Genomic DNA, 23,067 nt, shown 5'->3' on the forward strand with positions numbered 1-23,067 from the left:
GTATAAATGGAATCCAAGGAGTTGGTTTTTGATCACCGGCAACCTAACCATATCTCACTCAAACGGAAAACACAATCAGGCCTTTGCCTACCAGGGACGCAAAGTAGATGCCTGCCCATCGAATGACATGCAGTCCAGATTGCATTGATTGCTGCCAGACGTGTCTACACTCAGGAAATAAGGGTTGACAGCGCCCGGGTTAATTAGAAACGCGTGTATTGTCGCTTGTCGTTCTTTACGGACGTCTACTTTACAACTGTACAGGGATCCATCCCCCGCGTCAGTGGAAAAGGAACAAGTATAAAACATTGTTCCTATCGTGGCAGATCACGCTTTGCTAAATTGGCGACCAGTGTTTAACCTGATCATATTGAGTTTTTACGTTCTGAAAAGTATATTTTAGGATTAAAAAAAACATAAAGTTTTGTGACGAATGTTTTTAAGCATATCCAGCCCCTCTTTCCCCCCGAGAATAATATTTTGAAGTTACTGTCGTTTCTTTTTATGTTCTATTCTAAATAAGAAATCTCCATAAACTTACGGTGTTTCATTGCATCCTTTTAAAATATTTTTCCTTGTTGTTTCATTTGTTGTCATATATTAAAAAATCGCCTTCACAATCTGGAAATAGCGCTCACAATGAAGCGGTCGTTTCTCCCCAAATAAATAGACATTCGCAACTAATGGTATGTTATGGCGTTGTCAGGTCACTTAAGCAACGGACGAAGAGACGATTTGAATTGTGGCTAATAGTGTAATTTAGAAGCACAACGTTATAGTTATCTTTGTTGTGCTTTGTGTATTTGTAGCTTCCCATATAATTTAAACCTTATTGCTCTGATATTTGTCAAAGTGATTGTTGCTATACTCGAGTCCCGTGTTGCCTGGCAGCGCCGCGAGATGTCAAGAGTTTAAATCACTAATTTACATTTAGCCACCTTAAGCTGAACTTTTTCACCAAACAGCGGTCGTAAATGTTAAGCTCCGTGCAGTTAACCTGTGTGGCGTGTCGGTCTAAAAATGGATCACGTTCCCCTTGTCAGTGTGCGTCGATTAAACAACATTAAACGTTGTATTTAAATGTTGTCGATCTAGCTATGTTCATATCCAATAACGTGGCGTAATTTTGCGACCAATTTTCGCTTTACAGGTCCCAGAATTTGTCGCGGCCTACGGAAAACACGGCGCCAGACTACATTTGTTTGATTAGTCATCGTGCGACCAATCACCTGCTGTTTTGTGGCCGTTGATAGCCTCGTCCCTCGCTTTTCTATACCTACGTAATAAAACGTTAGGCGAAAACATTTCTGTCATGACTAGACAAGCCCATTGATGTGGCTACCGAGAAAATTTAAATAAGCTTTTTGATGATGTGCATATTTAATCATAGGCAGTATAAAAGCCTACAGCGAGCTAACTATACTTTCAATGTATAATCATATTAATCGCGATTAGCTTGAAGTTTTGTCTTACTTATACGGGTTTAGAAATTTCTAAATGAGTGACAACTGCTTAAGACTAAAAAGTATTGTTTGCTGTCCCTGATAAGTTTAACCCCGTTGGCCGATTTTGCATAACATTACGATTATGTGCTGTGTTACTCTCTTTGTACAGTTGACAAGACATTTTTTGCTTCTAATAAGAGACTTAAAAATATTAAAAAACAAAAAAAGCACATCAAAGTGTCCACATATAGCGCCAATTCTGTTTAACTCTATTTTTTATTTTTGGCCGAGGAAAGCGAAAGCCCTGTCGACAAAATAGGCGTCCTCGTTAAAAAAAACGCTCGATATTTTGTTACTGTCGCATCCGAACGTAGATGGGCGCAGAATTGCTTCGTTAAATTCGGTTGTCACTCCACTCGAAGTCACATGAATGCAACACCGTAATTTTGGGATTAACGAGATTCTATTCAGGTGCGCTTCTGTCAAGCCGATTTATTGGAATAACGTCGTAACAACGACAAACTAATTTTCGGGATCGATTTCATACTGGTTTGATTTAGTTTTTTTCTAGGGTGTTGTAAACAAAAATTAACAAAATATGTATTTTATTTTAACAGAAAAAAAATTTTAAAAATAAAATAGTTTTTCATACGGAAACGATTTTATACACTCATGAAATCGAGTAATTTGATATTTTTAAGAACGAAATAACGATTATTTTATGTGGTTCCATCTTTTCCACAGAAAAGAGGATTTTGTTTTTGTTTTAATACGATTTAATAAAATGAAATTTATTTTTTATTATATTCAATAGACACCGATAATACAACATTAAAAACAACCGCCCAGAGAATGATTCATGATTTCCTTAGTTGGAAAATCAAGAAGTCATTCCCTAGGGCGGTGGTTCTAAGCACCTTTAAGAAAAACGTACATAAACTGAAATTCAAGTTAGTGAGAAAAAGCCATATCATTTTGACGCATTCCTTGCGCTTTTAACCTGTCGCAATTGAAAGGCTGCGGTTTTGCCAAAGCAACGAGCGGTCGTGGGAACAATCGCAAACCGCAATGGGTACAGGCGACTGGTCAACGAATTCCTGGTAAAACCGCGGAAGACAGTGCACTGCGACGACCTTGGGTTCGCCTGGCTTACAGTAACTGATTGTGTGAATTTGCCTGGTGCTGTTGGTTCGCTTTGATCCCAACGCACAACGCTGAACGCAATTGGGATTTTTTTTCCCACAAAACGTTAATTCTCCCACAAACGTGAATTTTGTTAATTTACATATAAAGTGGCTTTTAGTTAAAGGCTGGCGTTGCATTAGCACTACAAGCCTTATTGTCACCGTTTCTTAGAAAATCAATCCCACAGATATTGTGCTTAAGTGAATTTCGGACTACTGCCCATTGGAATATTTGATCATCGTCACTTTAATTTGGGATGTTCTTTCAAATTTGTTTTTATTTCTACGTTAGTGTAAAAAGTTCGGTCTTATTCTCCAGTCCTTCTTTTCTTAAACGTTTACGCCTGTATTTATGGTGCAAATTAGGTGCGTTGTACATGCACAAGTAATATTACTCGTTGATCACTGTTTTTATATTTCGAAAAACTGTGTGACTTTGTCCTTAAAAAAATTGAATTACGCAGCGTATTTTCGACAATATAGTAAACGGACAGTCGGAAACTTTGCTGTTCCCCTATAGGAATTTCCCAAATTAATTCTGAACGCACATATAGTTTGGATTCAATACACGGGCCCTATACGATCATCCATTTTCGGTAATATAAAGTGGAATGGACAGGCGGATACTTTGCTGTTTCCCTAGGAATTTCCCAGTCTTCATTTTGAAAACACTTCTGCCTTGGATTTAATGCACGGGCCCTAATGCCATCCAGCCTGTCTTAAAGAAATCGCAGCACACGCCGCTGGCGAAATGCGGCGTGCCTTTTAACCGCGTTGAGTGCAAATCGCAAGCTAAGTAGCCCGAGCATGCAAGGTGCTTCATGAATAGAGGCTTTCAGCTACGTGTTTGCGGGATCGCGAACACGTACTTGTGTACGGGCTGTGCATTAGTCCAAGTGATCTCCACTTATCAGGCTCGCTTTTGATTTATTTGCCAGCACTTAACCTCCGACTTGAGTGTGCGGTAAATTAGCCTAATTGAGCGCCGCGAAGCGTTTTTGCGCAGATACGTGACGCGCAATGTCCATTTGCAGCAGCGTCATCAACAAATTGATGCGCTATTCCTAAGTTGCATATTGATTCGACTGACAAAACATTGCAAGAAACCGCCCCCGAATAATCCGGCAAAATGCGATGGACTAAACTATGGAATCCGATTCTACTGTATAGTTAAAACTAATACAGAAAATTGAAACATTACAAATGATTTTAGCGATTAATTAGTCGGGGCCCACTGTACTCTACAAGATTTCAGGCTGCATATTAGGTCTAAAGCTGTAAAATGTGCAAGGTCTGCCTCTGTTTACACAACATTAGTTGGTGGTGGGTTATAATTGAATCGAACTCTTCTTTAACTGTTAAAACTAACAAAAAAATATTTTAAAGTTGGAAGATAATTGTCAATCAACATGGTGGGCGGTTACATGAGCAGGCCAAGCCTTTATAACTTCCAAGGCTGCCTATAACAAGTTTACGTGTTAGGGAAACTAATTAAAAGGAGAAAAACAGCAACTCGATAAACCCTGCAAAAAATTGACGGAGCCGCTTCACGAAATTACTCGTTATTGGGAAACGTCTGCCGAGTCGATAAAAACTGGGAGAATTTCCCACGACAGGTTACTCGTGGAAGGAAGAACGCCCGGTGCTACCTGGGCCACCGCTACAAGTTACAATGTAGGCAGGCGGCACCTGAAGCGTCTTGACCAACATGAATAATTCAGCACCTTGTCTCACATGCTGCCGCTACTGCTGCCTATCAAAGGTTGATGCATTGGGAACGACAGAGGCGGTAGGGGAAAGGACCCGGGAACGACGACGTGTTTGCCTCGGGGGCAACATTGGTAGGTGGCAATAAGGGGTTTATTGGGTGAAAATATGGGACAAAGTGAATCCGAATGTCAGATTGTAGCCCTGCATGTTTGAAAAAAGAAAGGAGTTAACGTTCGTTCGGGATACGGATGGATTTTTATTGTTTGCGCTTTGCTTAAACTGCTTCTGCATTACCACCTCCTCACCTCCTGGTTTGTTTGGTATTGTGCCGAGCGGTTTGACTGGCGTGTATACGCAACGGTTTTACCGGATAAAAACGGAAGCATTTTCCGGTGACACCGCTTTATCAGGTGCAGAATCTTACCATTGGTCGCAATGCGTTGCACGTTTAACAACCGCCTTGAGTTCGCGTTGAGTGAAATACACAAGGTTCGTTATAGCGGGCGAGTTATAATTCGGGCGTGGTCTACTTCGGATAAGTTTATGTTATACACGCATTGGCCTCGGGGCCTAAACGCGGTTGTCGCATATTGCCTTATAAAGAATTTCCGAATGAGACGAAGAAAACTTTCGAGGAAACTGCAAGAATTAGGCTGAGGAAGCTACTTCGATAAGCAATGTGTTAGTAGGATAGAATATAGTTGGTTATAATTAAGCCTTTTGTAGAAATGATTAACGTTTCCGAATCAATCTATACGCGATTAAGACACTGTCTATTAACCTTCGACTTCAGTTGGAGACTTCTCTTAAGTCTTTTATAGTATATTACACGTGTCCGTCCAATACATCTAATTTTTGTGTGAAAAACATTAGAAAAATGAACAATGACTACTACGTCTGGTATTAATACTACACGTATAATAATTAAACTCAATACATATATACGTTTAAACGAATCAATGCCTGATGACGTTAGACTCGGTTAGGGAGTTTCAGAAATACTTAACGATCCTTATTTGAGGGTGTACAAGAAAAACGCCATTCGCGCCTTTCCCTTTACGAGGTCCAAGTCGGGCGCCAACGTGTTGACTGTCATTTCCCAGGACAGTGACGTGTGTTTATTTATTGCTTGTTTTTCGCACCCGGTCGTTAACTTGTTGGAAAGGACGGATCATAGTCGGTGCTAATTGCAGACTATACTTGTTGTTTCAACGAAGCCAAAGCGTTTATGTTCTTTGATGGTACACGGCTGAAAATGCCGGAAATGCCGAAAACACAAACAGCCCGAAAAAACGTATTGCTGTGCACAATGTTGTCCGGCGGTGGTGTTTGCCCGCCATAATTTGAAGCCCCATTTGATCGCGGCTCGATAGTAATCTGTTTGTCCGTTAACGAGTGGATAAACACTCGAAAAGACACGGACAAATCGCGACGGCAAAAATGAAAAGGCACTCCATGTCGCTCGCCGTGCCCCGATATGATTCGATAATTCAAATTGAAACCGAAGGCTGCGATCGATAATTTGATATCTGACCAAAATCGCGCGCGCCCCGCTTCTCCTGCTGCTGGCACGCCTCGCCACAATACAGGCGTCTATGACATCACACAGAAATAACAACTGGGGCCTGGGACCTGTTTTCGCCCAAAAAATTCAAAAAATTAAACTGATTTAAATGGAAGATTGAAACGTTAAATTGATCAGACTGGCGTTGAATTTTAGTTGTAAAAACATACAGCGTAACATACAGGAATAAACCTACCGCCAACAATTAGACATGTCATGTTTATTGTTTATACATTCAATTTTGGAATTTAAAATGTCAAATTTGACACAACATCGCTAGAAACGCTGATGTACAAACCAATTTAAAGCATGATATGACATGTTATGTAAGATGTGTGACTCGTGAATTGTAGTATACGCAGTGTTTTGTTAATTGTAAGACTAACGGTTCCACCTTAGCCAGAATAGTCGATCGTGATCTTACGGTAGACATTTTAAATTCATTTTGTTTAAAATTAAATACGCTTAGTAATTTTTTTTTTCTGGGGTGTTTTTTTTTCTGATTTCAAACCTAATTTTCACAAGAATTAACGAAAATTTTCCGTTTATAATAAAACAATTTTGATTGAATGGTTACAAATTTCATCCCGCTTACACAACATTTCCAGATCACTGCCGTAAAGCTGGATTTGAATAAGGTTTGTCATGTTATTTCGAAAATGATTACCATCTTTTATTTATAATATCTTATTTAAATGATTTATCCGATACGTTCAAAAAAATAAATTATTAATTTTTGTAGTTTTAAAACAACATCCTTTTGCTTAAATGTGAACATCTGAAATAAATATCTTCATTGAAAGGTTGCCTTTAGGTTCTTGTTTACATAAATAGTTCACATATTTACAACATAAATACCAATAAAAGGCATTATTTTAAATTGTTAAAAGTTGGACTCACCGAAAAGAAGACAAGCCAAAAAGACGATGTTCTTCAAGAAAGCCATTGAGTCTGCTTTGTTTTTTTTTCACGTAAGTACTTAAAACGAAAATGCTGGACAGGTAACTTTCTGAATAGAATTCGTCGAAAAACTTTTCTTAATCACTGCTTAAAAATATCTGAAAAGGCGGAGAAACTTTCGAGGATCCGATCCGTAGCGTCGTGGTCGTGAAACTGTGCCGCCGTGAGGAAGAAACCAGCAGTTTAGCAACGCCCAATCCGCCTCTCCCTTTTTCCTTTTTTTTCTATCTCCATTCGTGAGCGAGTCCCGTGATGTCGAGAGCGTTTTTTTTTTCTTCTATACAGTCTTTTGTACGTTGCATTTCATTGCCGTGACGCAGACTTTGCTGTTCGAATATAGGTATTGCGAAACGGTTGCCATGCGATTTTTTTCTCTTTTTTTCACGCTCGGTCTTTTTATTAAAGCTGCTGGCCGCTGCCGTGTTTTGACGACTGCGCAGGACTCGCTTTTACGCATATATTGGCCTATTCGCGATATCGCCTAATTGCGTCAGCAGCGTTAACGTCCGGGCGAATCTTGTTTACCGCGACGAACGTTCGCCGATTTCTGGAAATACTGCGACCAACAGTGGTACCTTTTACAGTCGATTACGTATGGCGCGCAGAGGTTAATGAAAGAGTCACAGAAACGCACACTGTACTGAGTCAGATGGATTTGTAGGTGTTTCCTAAAATAGCATTTTTCCAACCGATTCTTACTGCTCATTATGAATAAATTAGGTGTTCCAGGCTATTTATTGCTGTCTTGGCAAATTTAATTTGCTCCTACAATATTTACAATATTAATCAAAATAAAATTAAAACTTTCATCGGTTTTTCATGCAAAAGGAAATATCTTTGGATTGAAAAAAAAGCTGCGCGTTTTTTGGTCTAAAACAAAACATGAACCGAAACAGCCGTGGGCTAGCTATCGAAGGAAGGTCTATGGCAGCTTTTATAAGGAAACAGCATGTGGTCATGATAAAACGCTCAAGAATTCAATCACAAAGACTTAACAACTAACCTCCCCAGCACTCAGGCTGACAATATTAATCCCCCATGTATGATCGGCTGCTTGATTCGGGTTGTACACGTGGTAAAAAGGTTTAGGCCGAATATCAGTACCTGTTTGTATCACGGGACGCAAAGTGGAAAATACCGGATTCCGGCCGCGACATTACGGAAACACTTCTGGGTGTAAATCTGTCGCCCGGCAACTAGCTTGAGTGGGGAACCTGCTATGCCAAACACGACTAGATGGTGGTTATCGTTATGTGGATATAAATACTTAACCGCGGGGGCTTCTTGGTGGCCTTATGTATGTCCTTATGAATTGAAACGCAACGCAGCGGCCTTAGGTATTGAAACGCAAAGATAAGGATGTTTTTCATTAAATTTTTTAACTATTAATGAGCAACATATACCCACTGCTTCTTTTAAAGAGAAAATTTCCAAGCAATACTATTTCGAAAACGTTGTCGGCAACTTTTTACGTGTGATTTAATTAAAAAAACAATATTTCACAACAATACTGATGCAGACAATTATCAGTTAACTGTTTAAACCAAATTCCAACAAGGCACAAATAAAAAAAAACAAAAAATTGCGACTTGGAAATGTTAATACCAAACCAATACCAATTTGGGGACATTGTTGGGTATTCACGGTTGGGATAAAAATATTCATATTCATCGTTGGGATAAAAATATTCATATTCATCGTTGGGATAAAATTGTCCAAACCGAAGTCCAACAATTCGCAACAGTATTGGAGTTGCCAGCAAGCAAGCAAGCATCCACCTTTAAGGAGCGTGCGCTTACTATTAGCGCTCGATGCACATTACGTCACTTTCCCTGAATTCGCCCGGGGCTAACTTATAGCCTGGCGAAGTGCGTTTGTCGAAGAGCGACTCGGCTAATTGTGTGCACAGAGCGCGTCCGGGAAAGTTTGTGTTTGCCCTGCACTGACACAAGAGCAACAATCGGTCCCGCCATCAGGACCAAAACGACCCACTATCAGCTTTGTGTAGGTTTTTTCGCTCATTGTCCGCCATATTGCACAATAACACGTCAGTTCTGCCTCCTGCACTTACGCCGTTCGGCGCTAACAGCTTTTCTGCATCAAGTTTAACCGGTCGTGTTTTTTTTTATTTGAATTAAAATTGCTATCGAGCGTGTTTTTTTAACAATTTTATTTTAAAAATGCTTGAGTCAGAATTAAGTCATTTGCAGAACTACTCAAGTTCCAAACAAAGTCATTAACAGCAAATAGAGAAAAAGTCCTTGTTCTAGTAATTAATTACTAAATTCAAGTTCCAGTCAAGTTATTGCCATAAAAACAGGTCTAAAACACGTAATCGGCATAAAAAAAAACAAAATGTTAAAGTACCTTAAAATTTGTAAACACGTTTCATTTTGAGCAATGTTTTGCATATAGCAAACATAAAAATCGACAAAAAAGGAACTTAACCTTTATACATTTAATTATGACATAATTGCTGTATAAATAATATAATTCTACCTAACTATATATTTACATAAAGCACTTAAATATAATTCAATTCAATTTCGTATAATACGTAAGTCAAGTCACAAATTTTTGCCCAAAAGACTTAGTCAAGTCAAGTCATTTGAAAACAATGACTTTTACATTTAAGTCAAGTCTTAATTTAAATCAGTACAACACTGCTATTCACCTGCTTGGTAAATAGAAAAGAACATTTAACAATGAAAAGGCTATACTAGATTTGAAACATGTAATTTAGTAGCACTTGAACAAGCTAGTGTTTACAGTTAATTAGCCCATAAATAGCCTAATCCGACAAAGTAAAGCGAAATCTTGCGTTAAATCTATAATCGTACATCCGATGGCTCACGCTGATCGGACTTGGGGTATTACATAATTAACTTTTGGAAAGCTATTTAATTGCCTTCTTGAGAAGTTGTCAGGATTAGCCATAATTATTAAAGGTCATAGATTACAAGTATTAGCTTGTTGTACTCTCAGCCTAATTAACATTCAAGGTACAATTGTACAACGTATACAAAATATGGAAGCGAATTTAAACGGTTGCGAACTGAACAAGGATGCGTTACTGTAGGCTACGCAGTTATTGTGATCGTTTTGTTGTTATTCAATTATGTCTAACATTTCACTGTTTCTTTTAAATTCTTTTTACTGGTATAGAACTTGAGTTTGTAAGAAGGTTCAATAATTACGCAACCAAGTTTTTCATCTCTGCAAAAGTCCCGTGTTTGGTTTAATGTGAGGAGAAAATCAACTTTCATTGCACAACAGTTAAGAAAGCAAACTGGGCGTCGTTGGTAAACATGAAAAACACACGGGAGATCCACGATTATCTTGGCCGACTTTTCACAAAATGTCAATTACAACTATACGCCAAGGTAACTGAATATACAAATTTTTTGGATAACCTTTTGTTTTAATAAAGGTTGTTACAAAAACTTGGATGTCGGTTCTAAAGCTATTTTTATAAAATTTTGGTTAAAAAGTAAATGGTAAAAAATACCAACTAAAAGGAAAATAAGATTAGATTTCCCAATTAAAGAACCGTTCATGCCTATTTAGTAATTGTCACAGGACAATGATTCACTATATTCCACGATACATTTATTGCTGGTGTACACAATTCAATTTCGTGCGATGACTGTAGTTTTTCTTCTTTATTTAGTTTTAAACAGGAGTCCAAACCAACAGTTACAATACCATTAAGTTCCGCTTTCGCGTGAGTATAGTGGAATTTCTTTTAAGATACCCCAGTGTTCCTATGTAATCGCTCGGTAAATTTCCGTCTACATGTGATCAAGTTTATTTTGCCAAAAACAAGCATTACCAAAGAGTCAGGCGGCACATTGCAAAGAATGCGAAACTTATTTAGCCTACGGTGATGCACGGTTCCTTCAGAGATAATAAAGCATTGGCGGCGCTGAAATAAGCACAGGCCTGTTCTCCAATTTATAGGAGGAACGTGTTTGCCCAGAGGGGCAGTGTGTGCCAGTCGATGACGGTTCGAAGGTGGAAGATGTTTGCCTGATATACATCTACCGAGTTCGTGCTGATGCATCACACTTTGAAATCGTGTCATTTCTATTTTTACAAATGTTTTTCGGGTGTTCGACATGTGCACCACAAGTTCTCATCGACTTATTTGATTTCCAACAGCAAAATCGCTAAACCATGTTGGCAATATGCTTTTTCAAACTTTCTTTTACGGCCCTGCATACTATCTGGCTTTGTAGAAAAATTAATTTAGTTAAATTTACTTATGTTAAACAAAACCTATAAATTGCACCCGAAAGCCACGCTCCAGCACCTACTGCAGATTTTAAAATCTAGTTATTTTAAAAGAGATAATATAACTTGCAGTTGCAAAAAAATAACGCTTATTTCATTCCCGAAGTGGCATCTCTGGAAAACTACAGCAAGGCTGGAAAGCTACTCGGGTACCCTCTAGTGGTTGTGCAACACATGTTGATTAAATAAAAACAAATGATTAGTTTTTTATTAAAACAAGAAGTTGGTAACTGTACCAAAAAGGTACATTTGAGCCGACCTAACCTATTACTACATGAAAATAGAGCTTTAATGATTGATGAGTTTTTACCTCATATTCAGCAAAAGTAACAGTTAAAAGGGCACTTAAACAAAGAAAAAGGATACATTCACACAATAAATAGTTGGTATTTTTCTTAAAAATCTGTTAAAAAATTAGGAAAAAACACACTTTGCGAAAAAAATGGCATTTGAGTATTTTTCAGTTCCTCGGAGATCTATTGCTTTTAAAAACGGAGATACAGTATGGTAGTCCTAGGTTTAAGCCGCGTTACTTTGGTGTGAAACTGTAGTCGCTCTCAACGACTTTTCTGAACTCTTTCAACGACGGCAATATACTGACTTACGAGCAAACTCTCTGTTTGCTCAAATTTTTACGTTTAATCTTTCGAATATACAGCATGATGGATTCCAAAGTGGAATTTATAGGCTGGGAGAAGAAAATGCGAAAGTGTAGTTTCGCCAGCTCGGAACTCCCCGCCTGCCGTGACTAGGATGCCAAAAATAAACGCGGAAAGTCATTGTGCAAACGATTGGTGTTTGACAAACGCCAAGGAAGAAATATACGCCCCCCCACATAGTCGCCGGTTACCCAACATAACAATGTTTAAGTCCGCATAGTTTGACCCTCGTTAAAGCCTGAAGCGGCTGTGGAATTTGTTTTGAACGTTTAAACCAGGGGTCGGCAACCTACGGCCCGCCGCCTCTTTGAAAAAATAGACAAGAGTCCATTTCACATATTTTTTGACTACTTTAACCACCGGGACGTAATTGCGAAAAATTTGCGCTTCGCGCGAATGATCATTCTACGTCTGGTTTGTTTACGTTTTAATGCTGCTTTTTCAACTACATCAGAGATTATTTACCGTTGCGCCGTGGAAAGGCTTTTTTGCGCTTTGCGCCAACACTTTACTGCGTCTGTAAATGTAATTAAACACGTTATCAAGTGCACAAAATACCCATGGCCCGCCTGATTCACAGTTGTTTTAACATTTTCATAACAAAATTCTTAGCTAACATTTTGTGCGGCTCGCAGAGACCTTTCTAAGTTTGGTTTTGGCCCGCGACTAGAAAAAGGCTGCCGACCCCTGGTTTAAACACAGTTTAAGGGTTAGAAAAATTCTTGGCAAATTATTCAAAGAGAAATTGTGTATTCAAACGATTTAAACATATAGTTGTCATATTTAGTATATATTTTAGTCTTTAGGCCGAGCATTTTTTTTATTTAAGAGAAAAAACTTTGTCTGGTGTCAAATAACCACACCACTCTGTGTTTAAATCGGCCTCAATGTTTTCATGTTACGATAAATTTCCAAACTGTTCCTTGTTGTGCAATGACTATATCCAATCAAATATGTAGCAAACAACCTTAATAGTCCAGACGGACAATGCGATATTTGTTTTTTACAATATAATCCAAACTGTTTAGCCCAAGGGAATTTGAAAAGCAGGTACTTAAGTTGATTTGTTTTCACTAAATAAATTTAAGATTTTTCGGTCGCACAAATGTCCTCTGTGGATTCTCGGTGTGTAGCCTAGCTGACTAACCTCCAGACAAAAAACATTATCGCTTATCATTTCTTGAGAACCATACTGTTCGCGAACTCTTTTACAAGATGGGCAAGATACTTTTTCCATATTTTTTTGCTTTTTTATCAATAGGCTACGCAAATAAAACGTTTTTTACGCTTGGCGCAAAGTTTTTTTTTATTTTCGATGCACCTATTATATGTGCATTTAGAGAAAATGTTTTAGCTTAAAGACCCCATGCATACGTTGAAACTACTAACAATGGTTTTCGCCAAACTTGGTATATCTGAGTGCATTGCGCTTCAAACAAATTGATTGTAACTTTTCATTGAACGTTATTAGTTTAACGGCCTTATTGAAATTACATAATACACTAGTTTAACGATTGAATTCAGCACAGCGTTTAGTTAAATCCTTTTTATTATGATTACGTTAAGTAGATTCAAATTTTCACGCATTTTTACGCGCTTTTTGCGAACACTTTATTCCTTTATTTATGGAATTTTTTTTCCCTTTTTTTATTTTTCCCGTCCAAAAAATTAAACCTTTGGATACAAAAACTTATTTCAGTCGTGAATTGTTTGAGATTGGGGGCTGGCTCTTTACTGACCCCTAGCGACAATCGCCTTGATGACTAATTTTTTAAGTCGAACGTCAAAAGCAGCACAAAATATTAGATGGACAAAAACTGTACTTACTCATTACTGGTGTCAAAGATATATCTAAAAGTTAAAGACTAAAATCTTGTGGACCCGGAGCTGGACCATTTGAGCCGAGCTAGCTTGTGGGGAGCCTCTACCGAGATTAAATGAGAACTGGCTCGCTTCCGTGGGCGCTGATCGGACGGTTTAGTTTATAACATACTTATTATATTCTAGTCCAGTGATTCGTAAACTGTGTGCCGCGACACACTGGTGTGCCTCGAGAAATTGTCAAAGTGTGCCGCGGAACTTTTTGTTATTTTGAAAATAAGATATTTGTATTACCAATGGGCTTACAAGGCAAGCATTTTACACTTAAAATACGCACTATCCTTTACAAATTAGTAATATTGAGACATTCACATATAGTGTGTCGTGTGTTAAGGGCGATTGTAAAATTACTCTATCGTTGTTCTGTTAGAAGTTCTACTCCATACAAAACTAAAAATCTTTTTAGGATGGTGTTTCTGTGGTAAAGTTTTATTGCGACACACCGCTGCTTCTTACTGACGTAAAATACAAACGATTGACTTGTGGCAAATCAAACAGGATGAAAAAAAGCGTCTTTACGGAGCATATAATGGTTTCTCATACCAATGTCTTACTCCGTCACACACAATGAAAGACACACACAAACATATGTGTTTAATAACATCTGTTATCTAGCCCCTCGGAAGTTGCTTTATGACCAACGATTACGGCTTCCGTATCAATAGTACACCAAAAAGCCATCGCAGACTCGCCGAATCTGTCGATCTATGATGCAAGCAGAGCAACCCAGAAAAACAACTGGCCTGCAGTGAGGTTCGAACTCACGACCTCCGGTCAAGTCGGGACCGTCGCTCTACCAACTGAGCTATGCAGGCTCAGAGAGGAGCGAGTCGAGAAACAACCATGCGACAATACTTGCACATTTTGTTAGTACAAGCAACTTCACTCTGGGGGATCATCAGTCCGTATCAATCAATGAAAGACACACACAAACATATGTGTTTAATAACATCTGTGATCTAGCCCCTCGGAAGTTGCTTTATGACCAACGATTACGGCTTCCGTATCAATAGTACACCGAAAAGCCATCACCGTCCGTCATACACACGTACACCTGGCATTTTCGTTAACCCTTACTAACCCTTACTTGGCACTTTGGTGCTGATTTAAAGCACATTGATAAAACGCACCTAAACAGATTTGTAGCAATTGTTTATTTAAAATAAAACAACAAACATAAAAAAATAACTCCAAAGCAGTTAGAAGAAGTTAACTATTGTTGTTGTCGCGAAAAGAAAGCACAGGTCGCACGGCATAACACATACAAGAATGTCTGAAAATTTTAAAGAAAAAAAAAACATAAAAACGGCTAACTTACAAGAGAAACAAAAACAAATTTAGCGAACTAACACTAAATACCTAAAAATTATTTAAATCTCAAAAGCAGAAAAATCAAACACAATAAACTTTGAAGTCAGGTTCTCCAATTGTAGCTTGTCTAATTTCCACTTCCAAGACCAATAACTTGAAATCGTTGCCGAGGCTTACTTTCCGCAACCGAATATAGAAGAGAAAAGCGACCCGGAGCTGGACGATTGACCCGAGCTAGCTTGTGGGGCGCCTTCGCCTAGATTAAACGAGAACGGACTCGTTTCGGCAGGCGCTGATTGGCTGGTGTCAGAGGCTCCGCCAAAACTGAACGAAAATCCCGACAAGCCTTGATCTGGCGGCGACTCAGGGCCGAAATTAAAGGGGAACATGGAGGTCGATTGGCCGCTGCCGGAAGCCGACGCTTGACGCTGTTTATTGCTACTGTTGCTGGCGAAGGCGTTCATTGCGAAAGGCGAGGCGGCGTTTGTGGACGGGGAGCTGCTGTCTGCGAAATAACGGACGTAAATTTTGTACAGTTTCATTATTTGTTGAACATTTTATTGTTTGCACCAGTAGATATAGATCTCATGAAGCTCTACCGATTAACCATATCGGCACACTCAGTACCAGTGTTATAAAGAATTAAGTAAATAACACTGAAATGCAAGTAACCGTTTTGAAGCGACAGTTTCTAAACAGCTGAAAAAAAATAGCCTTGTTTTTCGCCTGTGAAACATTTAGCAATATGCTACGTTTTGGTGTTGGCAATCAAACTATTGCTTTTGATTGAACGAGTTTAACATTTTTTTTTGATAAAAATGGTCTGACCTGGACTACACTAACAATGCTGACGGAATAGTATGTACAAATACAGTCCACGAGCTTTTATTTTAATTTTTTTTTAAAGAAAAAACACTAAAAAAATTAAAAAAGGTTGAAATTATATTGGTAGCTTTTAATTCACATACATTCAACGCCAGCTAAGTATTAGTGTGTAATAAAAAACAGGCGATTAAGTCGATTTAATTGACGAAGCTCAACACTTGAAAAAATACTTTTACCTTGTAAAATCATAATCCTTACCTTGCAAATTTCCAAACGTGAATCCCTCGAACGAGGGTGATTCCACAGATGAGGCAGGGCTACCCCCGAAAAATCCCCCGCTCACGGGCGGAGGGTGTTGGGGAGTTTTCATGACGGCATCACGGTGCCCGTGAGCACTTTCGTCGTGAAACCCGCTCGCGTTATGCGGTTTAACCGGCGACGAATTGGCTTCTTGGTCGCCCTAGAAAATAACAAAGAGATGAATATATAACATATATATTATGTTAAATGGAGTATATAGGCAGCGTGGTTCTAACTTTACTTGTGTTCCGCAGATAGGGTTTGTAGTCCGCTTTTTCAACACTGCTTAATGCCTTTTGTGTGTCAAAGAAAATAAATATTTTTAAAACAAGTACAGTATAGTCACTTATAGGACCAATTATAGTAAAAATGTAAAATACGTCCAAACATTTTGGGCAAAAAGAACCGAGATCCGAAAAATATAAATACTACGTTCAAATAACCAAAATAAATCAAAAAAATAAGTGAATTGGTAATACCTTTTTAAAACTGGTTTATCTTTCTGAATGTTATATTTTCTCAGAAATTTGCCTTTAAAGTAGAAAACTCGAAACGTGGCTTAAAAGGAGTTAGTATGTTTTCAGAGATATCACCCAAGTATCGTACGAGTAGCGATACTACTACTTGACATCGGGTATCGGCTCCGATCCGATATTATCGGACATTTTTATAACTGACCTTAAATAAATAGTTGGTCGACATGACGAAGGAGTCGCCCGGTGACATAGTTGACCCGAACTCACCATTCATGTTGCCGTATTCATCCGGGCTTGTTTCGGCTGTTGCGCCCTTTTCTGCACAAACAGTATACGTTTTAAGCATGCAGGAAAATGCAAACGTTACAGAAAGTCTGGTAAGTTAAACACATTACTTTTTCTCAAAAATTAATGTTATGACTTCTGGGGGCATTTCTAAAGTAGTATGTGTTTGTAAATTACAACACATATCGGGAAAATACTATGAACACCGAGATACAGTTTAGGAATAAAAAATGCCAGAGACAGACAGTGAGTACTTAACATACCCTCCGTATTCTCTCGGCCAGGCGTGCTTGGTAAAACTTTTTCCCCAGTTGAAGTATTTTCCTCGGCCTGCGAAAATGGCAATGACAATAACAGTTTTATAAAACAGATTTGCCCTGCGCGAAATACAGTAAAAGCTAAGGAAATACTGCACTTGTTGGCAAAATTTGTATAAAATCGACATTAAACACAAGCCATAGACATAAATCTCAGTTTGTGTTATAAGCACGACGTGATTTTGGTTTATTACGTATTTTTCCCGTTGTTTCCGGGTTGTAAACCAACGGGGCAACATAAATACGGGAGAGTATATAAACTAAACAAGTGTTAGGAATTTTAGTTTCCTAACAGATTTTACTTACATCCTGCTGTAACCTTTCAGTAGACGTATGTAATTTTGGGAAGAATGAGGTAATGTGTGGAGTGGACTTTGTGTCCCGAATTTGCCGTTTTAAAACGAAAAACGGATGACAAGTCGCAAATTTCGATCGTATATAATACAAACAAAATCGTATGGTTAGACGAGTGGCTTTTACCGTGGATAAATACAATTTTAAGGAGTAATTTTGGCAAAAATGTGACAGGCCATATCTTTAACCCCTACATAACAAGAGAGCATAATCAAGACCTTCGATTGTTTGAATGTGCAATTGTATATTGTGTATTATGGCTGCAAATAATAAAATCCTCTTTTAATGCCACTTATGTAATAATTTAACACAAGTCACAACTTTCTATAGTTTTTAAAAGCGGGCAAGTGACCATAAAAACAACCACTGAATTAGACCATTACGATTATGAAACGAAATAAACCAATTTAAAACATACATCGGAAGAAGGCATTGGAACTTGAAATTCGGGGCCGTCAAAAAGTCTCAGCATATTTCTGCCCTTATCTTGCGGTTGTTCGTTGATGTCCGCACAGTCTTCGGTGTCTATTTCCATTGACGCGCTGTTTTTTTTTGTTAAAATTAGATATCCGTTATAAACATGGCGCTTTTGCAAAAATCACTATGTTTTTAGGGTTTTTGGTCGCATTAATGTTTGTTTACGAAACTCAACAGACATTAAAAAACAATTCTGGTTAGATACAACAAAAAATATTTCAAAAATTAAGCTTAAGATTTATAGTTTTAATTTAACAAAAAATATGTGCAATTTTTTTTATTAAAAAAACCCAATTGGACAAACTTTGTGTTGTGACTTTGGTAAGTGATTCTATAACATAAAAAACGAAGACAGTATATTATTAGAAAACAGAATCGTAAGTTATTCCAAACTCGAAATAAAACTTCCCTTGGCTGTAAGTTCAAATCTCAATTTAGTGCTATATATTTGTATTTACTGTCAGCGTTAAATTGCAAAACTTCTTTATAAAATAAAAATATGCCGACAGCTCACTTTAGAATGTCGTTTTGGCTTTCGCTTTGCTCAATAACTTGCTGCATCAAGTTCTTCTGCTGAACTTGGCGAATAAGCGGGATCTCTGTTGATGATGCCATGTTTTCCACCTTTTTATCTGCAGCCGCTTTCTGGGGACTTTTTCCTGAAACAATAAAACCTTTAAATTGAATGGCAAATTCAAGCAGGTCAAGTAATTTGACATCATCTTAATTAGGACATTTGAATACGCACTTGTATAATCACCGGTTATTAACCGTTGTCAAGCTGCATTACAGATCCGTGCTAAATAAAAGCTTTTGGCCTAAATTGCTAAGACCTTTTGGAAATTTTTTTTAAACCTTTTTTCGGCAATCCAAATACTAAGCATTATTGTAAAACAATTTATACCCACTGCCTAAACGGTCCAATTGCTTTCCACTTAACATTTTTGTAACTTAAAGTAAAAAAAACACACACAAAAAAATTGCTTAGGGCCAATCTCAATAAACTGAATTAGGTGAAATACTGAAGTCGGCAGATACACTTTAGCCCACGGCAAAATACCTAGAAAGCAATGACTTATAAAACACTTCTTACTTAATATCGGCGCCTTAGGTAGCAAGAAATCATCTCGGTGTGTCGCTTGACCTTTGACCTCCAGTTCTGGATGCTTGCTTTGTGATTGGTCATTCGCTGACGACGATTTCAACCAATCAGAAAGGGGACGCCCGAGCATAGAAGTGGTGTTCCTTACCGGATTTTCAGCTTTCTGGATTATAGTTGTAGTAAAATTTTACGTTATTTTTTAGGTGTAGTGAAATTATAGTAGTAGTGAACGCGCTTCGCGCAATTTACCTAATTTTGTCCCCTGTCCCCGTGTGATACCAATTACTTTACGTGCTATATAAGCTGATCTCGTTTCATTTGATTTGTTTCAAGAATTTGACTTGGAATTACAACATAGGCAATAAGGAAGGGATTTTAAGTTTGTGTCATTATACTTTTTAATTCTATGTTTGGTTTCTTTCAGAAAATTCAGGTTTGTACAAGTTTTCTTTAACAGTAGAATATACAAAAAATGTGCAAGATTTGACTACTAATAATTAAAAAAGAAAGATTTAAACGTAAATCTAACATATTTCGAATGATTAAAAGTCTATCGGACCAACTAATATCGAAAAACAGAAGGTTTTTTTTTCAAGAAATTTAAAATGTATATTTAATGTGAAATGTGCAAGAAAATCGACTGACTATCATAAAATGTGCTGAATACAAGTTTCAAACAGTATTTCAAAGCCTTTCTAAAAAAACTCAGATAATTTTTTTACAATTTTGGACATTCCAGTTTGTCATGTACCTTTAAAGGTTTGATGATGGGCATCAGTAAGGTCAGCGATTTACTTCGGTAGAGGCTGGACCCAATCTTTTTGGGCGTGGGCGACATGCCGGCAGTTTCACTTTGTTCTGGCGATGGGTCGTTGTCGTGCTGTACACTACTGGGCATTTCATCTGGCAAATGCTGCACGGGCTACATGAAATAAATTCAAAGACTATCCCCAAAAACTAAAATTGGTTTAATCAACTTGTTTAAAATATAATTTGAAAACAAAACAGTATAAATGAAAAGGCCACGCCCAATACTTTTCATTCCACTAGCGACACATGACAACTTGGTTGTTTTTAAAAAAAGTTAAAAAATCTAAGGGGTCACCAAGATTTTCCATAAATGGGTGAATAACTGTAAAAACTGAAACAGATAACACATTTTCCAAAATATATAGTATAACATCGGTTTGCTAAAAAAATTATTGTAATAAACTACTTATTAACAATATATTTTAGCTGCATTAAGGAAAAATGCCACAGACCAGAATAATTATTCACGGTGGCCATATTTAACGACCACTGGCGTAGACAATTAGCCTGGCCATAACCTCACGAAAACAAATACTCACCGTCACAGATTTGCCGACCAGTAGTGAAGGTATGTTTGGCAGACTAAGACTGGCTACCCCACTCATCATTCTACTGCCACTGGAACCTGGGACTTGCTTTATATTGGAATGGATACCCAACTTTTTCTTGAAGATTGTGTCAAAACTTGGGACCTTGAAAGAATTAACAGTTGCTCACCAACGAGTTTTTAACGTTTTGGAGTAAGAAACTTAGATATCAAAGTCAAATATTTAGAAAGTAACTCAACTTTTTGAAGTTCAACTAATTATTGATTTAATTGTGGTTTAAAATCATCATGAATATTTTTTTTAAAAAAGTAAGAGAAAAAAGTAAGTTGCAATTTTTTGTAATTTTAGCGGATAAGTAATATACATAATTTAATAAAAAATGTCACTAGTTAAAGTAGTAATAGCATTTTGTTAAAACACTTGTTTAAATAAATTTGCAGATTAGGAAAAAAATATATAATATGGTAAGACAATCTTACCAAGCACTTTTGTAAAAATGAACTGCTTCTTCCAGTTTTGGAACTTGCTGTTCTCTTTGCTTGCCCATCCATCTTAATGTCACACAACACACTATTAGATAACTGGGTAAATAACAATTAGCAAAATATCTATACAGTCATAAATCACCTTAACTGGTTGCTGCTGGATTAGACTCTTTTGTGCAACTTCTTTTTTCTAAAAATTAGAAATAGGCACATCGTATAAGATGTGTATTGTATAATATAATGTATTTTTTATTTTCTTGTTTCAAAACAGCCCGTTGCAATATGTTTTGACACCACAAATGGATATAAATATATGAATACACACAAAACATGCCAACATTCTAGAAACCTTCTCCATTTGCCTTTTAACCTCTTCCAACTCTTCAACTTCTTTTTCTAAAGCTTTCACTCTGTTAAATCTGGCCTGTGCAACTGCCTTTTCTTTGTACAAGAATTTCATCTTTTTAGCACTTCACGCAGATTGAATTGTTGTTAAAGAATGCAACCAAAATACTACAATGGCATGAATATATTTCTATTGAAGTTTAAAGCAATATTTTCCCAAGTGCACTTAGTGGTGTCCAAACATAGCTATCAATATTTTAAGTTGAACATTTAAATAGTTATTAAAGGTTAAATATTTATATTGAGGACACAGGGACCCAATATAACTGTTTATATGGCTGGGGATTGTACTTTACTTTATTTTTTTAGGCTGCTGTCAGGATCGGGAATCAGACTCGAGTTGTTTGGTATACATTCTGCACAATCTAAAACAAATGTGCTATTGTCGAATATCCAGGCAGAATTAAATCTGCTTGTTCATAAAAAGGATACACTGCCACTCCCCACTCTGTGATAGACTGATATTTTGTTGCCTGATCTGAAATTATCAAAACATAAAAAACTCATATGTAAAGTTTATCGACCATGAACAAAATTTTATCGTAACTATTTTAAATTGAAAAGGCTGAAAGAATTCTTCAGTCACAACAACCTCGCTTGGCTATTTTTTCTTCAATCTCTTTTCTAACTTTTAAATTTTGCAACTTTACTGCTTCCAGCTTTGTCTGAAGAGTAGCTACAACATGATGCTGCTTCTTTAGGTCGGCCACAAGTGGAATACTGTCGTACTGGTTCATTCTCTCTTCAACCATTTCTTTAAATTTGCTGTACTTCTTTTCACAGTCATTTCTAATCAAAATTAACTATTTTTTATTAGGCTTATATACATTAGTAAATAAATTTGTGACAAAGAATTAAACAAAGAGATATTTGCTGCAATACTTTATGCACAAAGTGATATGTTTATTATTTAGAAAAACAGTATGCACATATGGACTCAAAAAGTTCTGTTAAATACCAAAAGGTTCTGTTTAAAAATCCTTCACTAACACTAGAGACTGTAGAGAAACTCACAAAATTTTTGCATTCTTTTCTTTCTGAGAGACAAATAACTCTTCTTTTAACTTTGCTTGTGCGCGTAGTAGTTCACCAGTATCTTCAAGACTAAGCATATGTTGAATTTAACTGTACTTAGCGAAATCTGATGTATTGTAACGCGCATCATGCATTTAGTTTCATGTTAGTCGTTTTGTAGTACCTTTGGCAAACTTACGTTTTTATTTGAACTTTTTGGTGCTCAAATATGGACATAGTGTGTTTGATGGCAAGTTCTAGTTCAACATTTTCACTACGGAGCTTAGCAGTTGCTTCACCCCTCTCGAGTATGTCCTTTTCTAAATCTAGTTACAGCAAAATATCTATCATGTAACTTTTAAAAATTAGTAAAAACTAAAAAAAAACTATTTTAATCAAATCAATTGGTATTATTTTTTGTTAAAATAAACTGCATTAAAATCCCACCAGATGTTGCTATATGATGTTTTATTCTGTAGAAAAATGCCCTTTGACGTGACTTTTATAATATAGTACCTTTAATCTGCTCCTTTTCCTTTTCAACAATGCTCTTCTTCTCCGCAACTTCTGCCTCAAGTTTGTTGAAAGTGGCCAGCAGTTCACGCGGGACTCCCCCTTCACTGAATGTTGCCATCGTCATATAGCAGTTGTGTGTTTAACAA

At 37.3% G+C, this 23,067-nt stretch overlaps 1 protein-coding gene and 1 non-coding gene across 2 annotated transcripts; both read right to left on the bottom strand.

Annotated features, from left to right (window-relative positions):
* Window positions 1-14,436: 14,436 nt before the first annotated feature.
* Window positions 14,437-14,511, bottom strand: Trnav-gac (transfer RNA valine (anticodon GAC)). Its single transcript has one exon. It is a non-coding gene; the product is annotated as a tRNA-Val (tRNA).
* A 607-nt stretch (window positions 14,512-15,118) lies between these two features.
* LOC146169795 (uncharacterized) lies at window positions 15,119-23,039 on the bottom strand. The gene is made up of 15 exons (XM_083387341.1): window positions 22,922-23,039; window positions 22,605-22,731; window positions 21,984-22,180; window positions 21,336-21,427; window positions 21,129-21,176; window positions 20,981-21,052; window positions 20,493-20,645; window positions 19,895-20,065; window positions 19,135-19,306; window positions 18,556-18,700; window positions 17,983-18,106; window positions 17,157-17,223; window positions 16,811-16,926; window positions 16,091-16,292; window positions 15,119-15,512 (listed from the first exon to the last, which is right to left on the bottom strand). Exons 1-15 carry the CDS (start codon window positions 23,037-23,039, stop codon window positions 15,181-15,183), a joined length of 2,136 nt encoding a protein of 711 aa, XP_083243467.1. The 3' UTR covers window positions 15,119-15,180.
* Window positions 23,040-23,067: the final 28 nt, after the last annotated feature.

This window comes from Ascidiella aspersa, chromosome 1 (genome assembly GCF_963924565.1).
Source record: "Ascidiella aspersa chromosome 1, kaAscAspe10.2, whole genome shotgun sequence".
Classification (NCBI taxonomy): Eukaryota; Metazoa; Chordata; class Ascidiacea; order Phlebobranchia; family Ascidiidae; genus Ascidiella; species Ascidiella aspersa.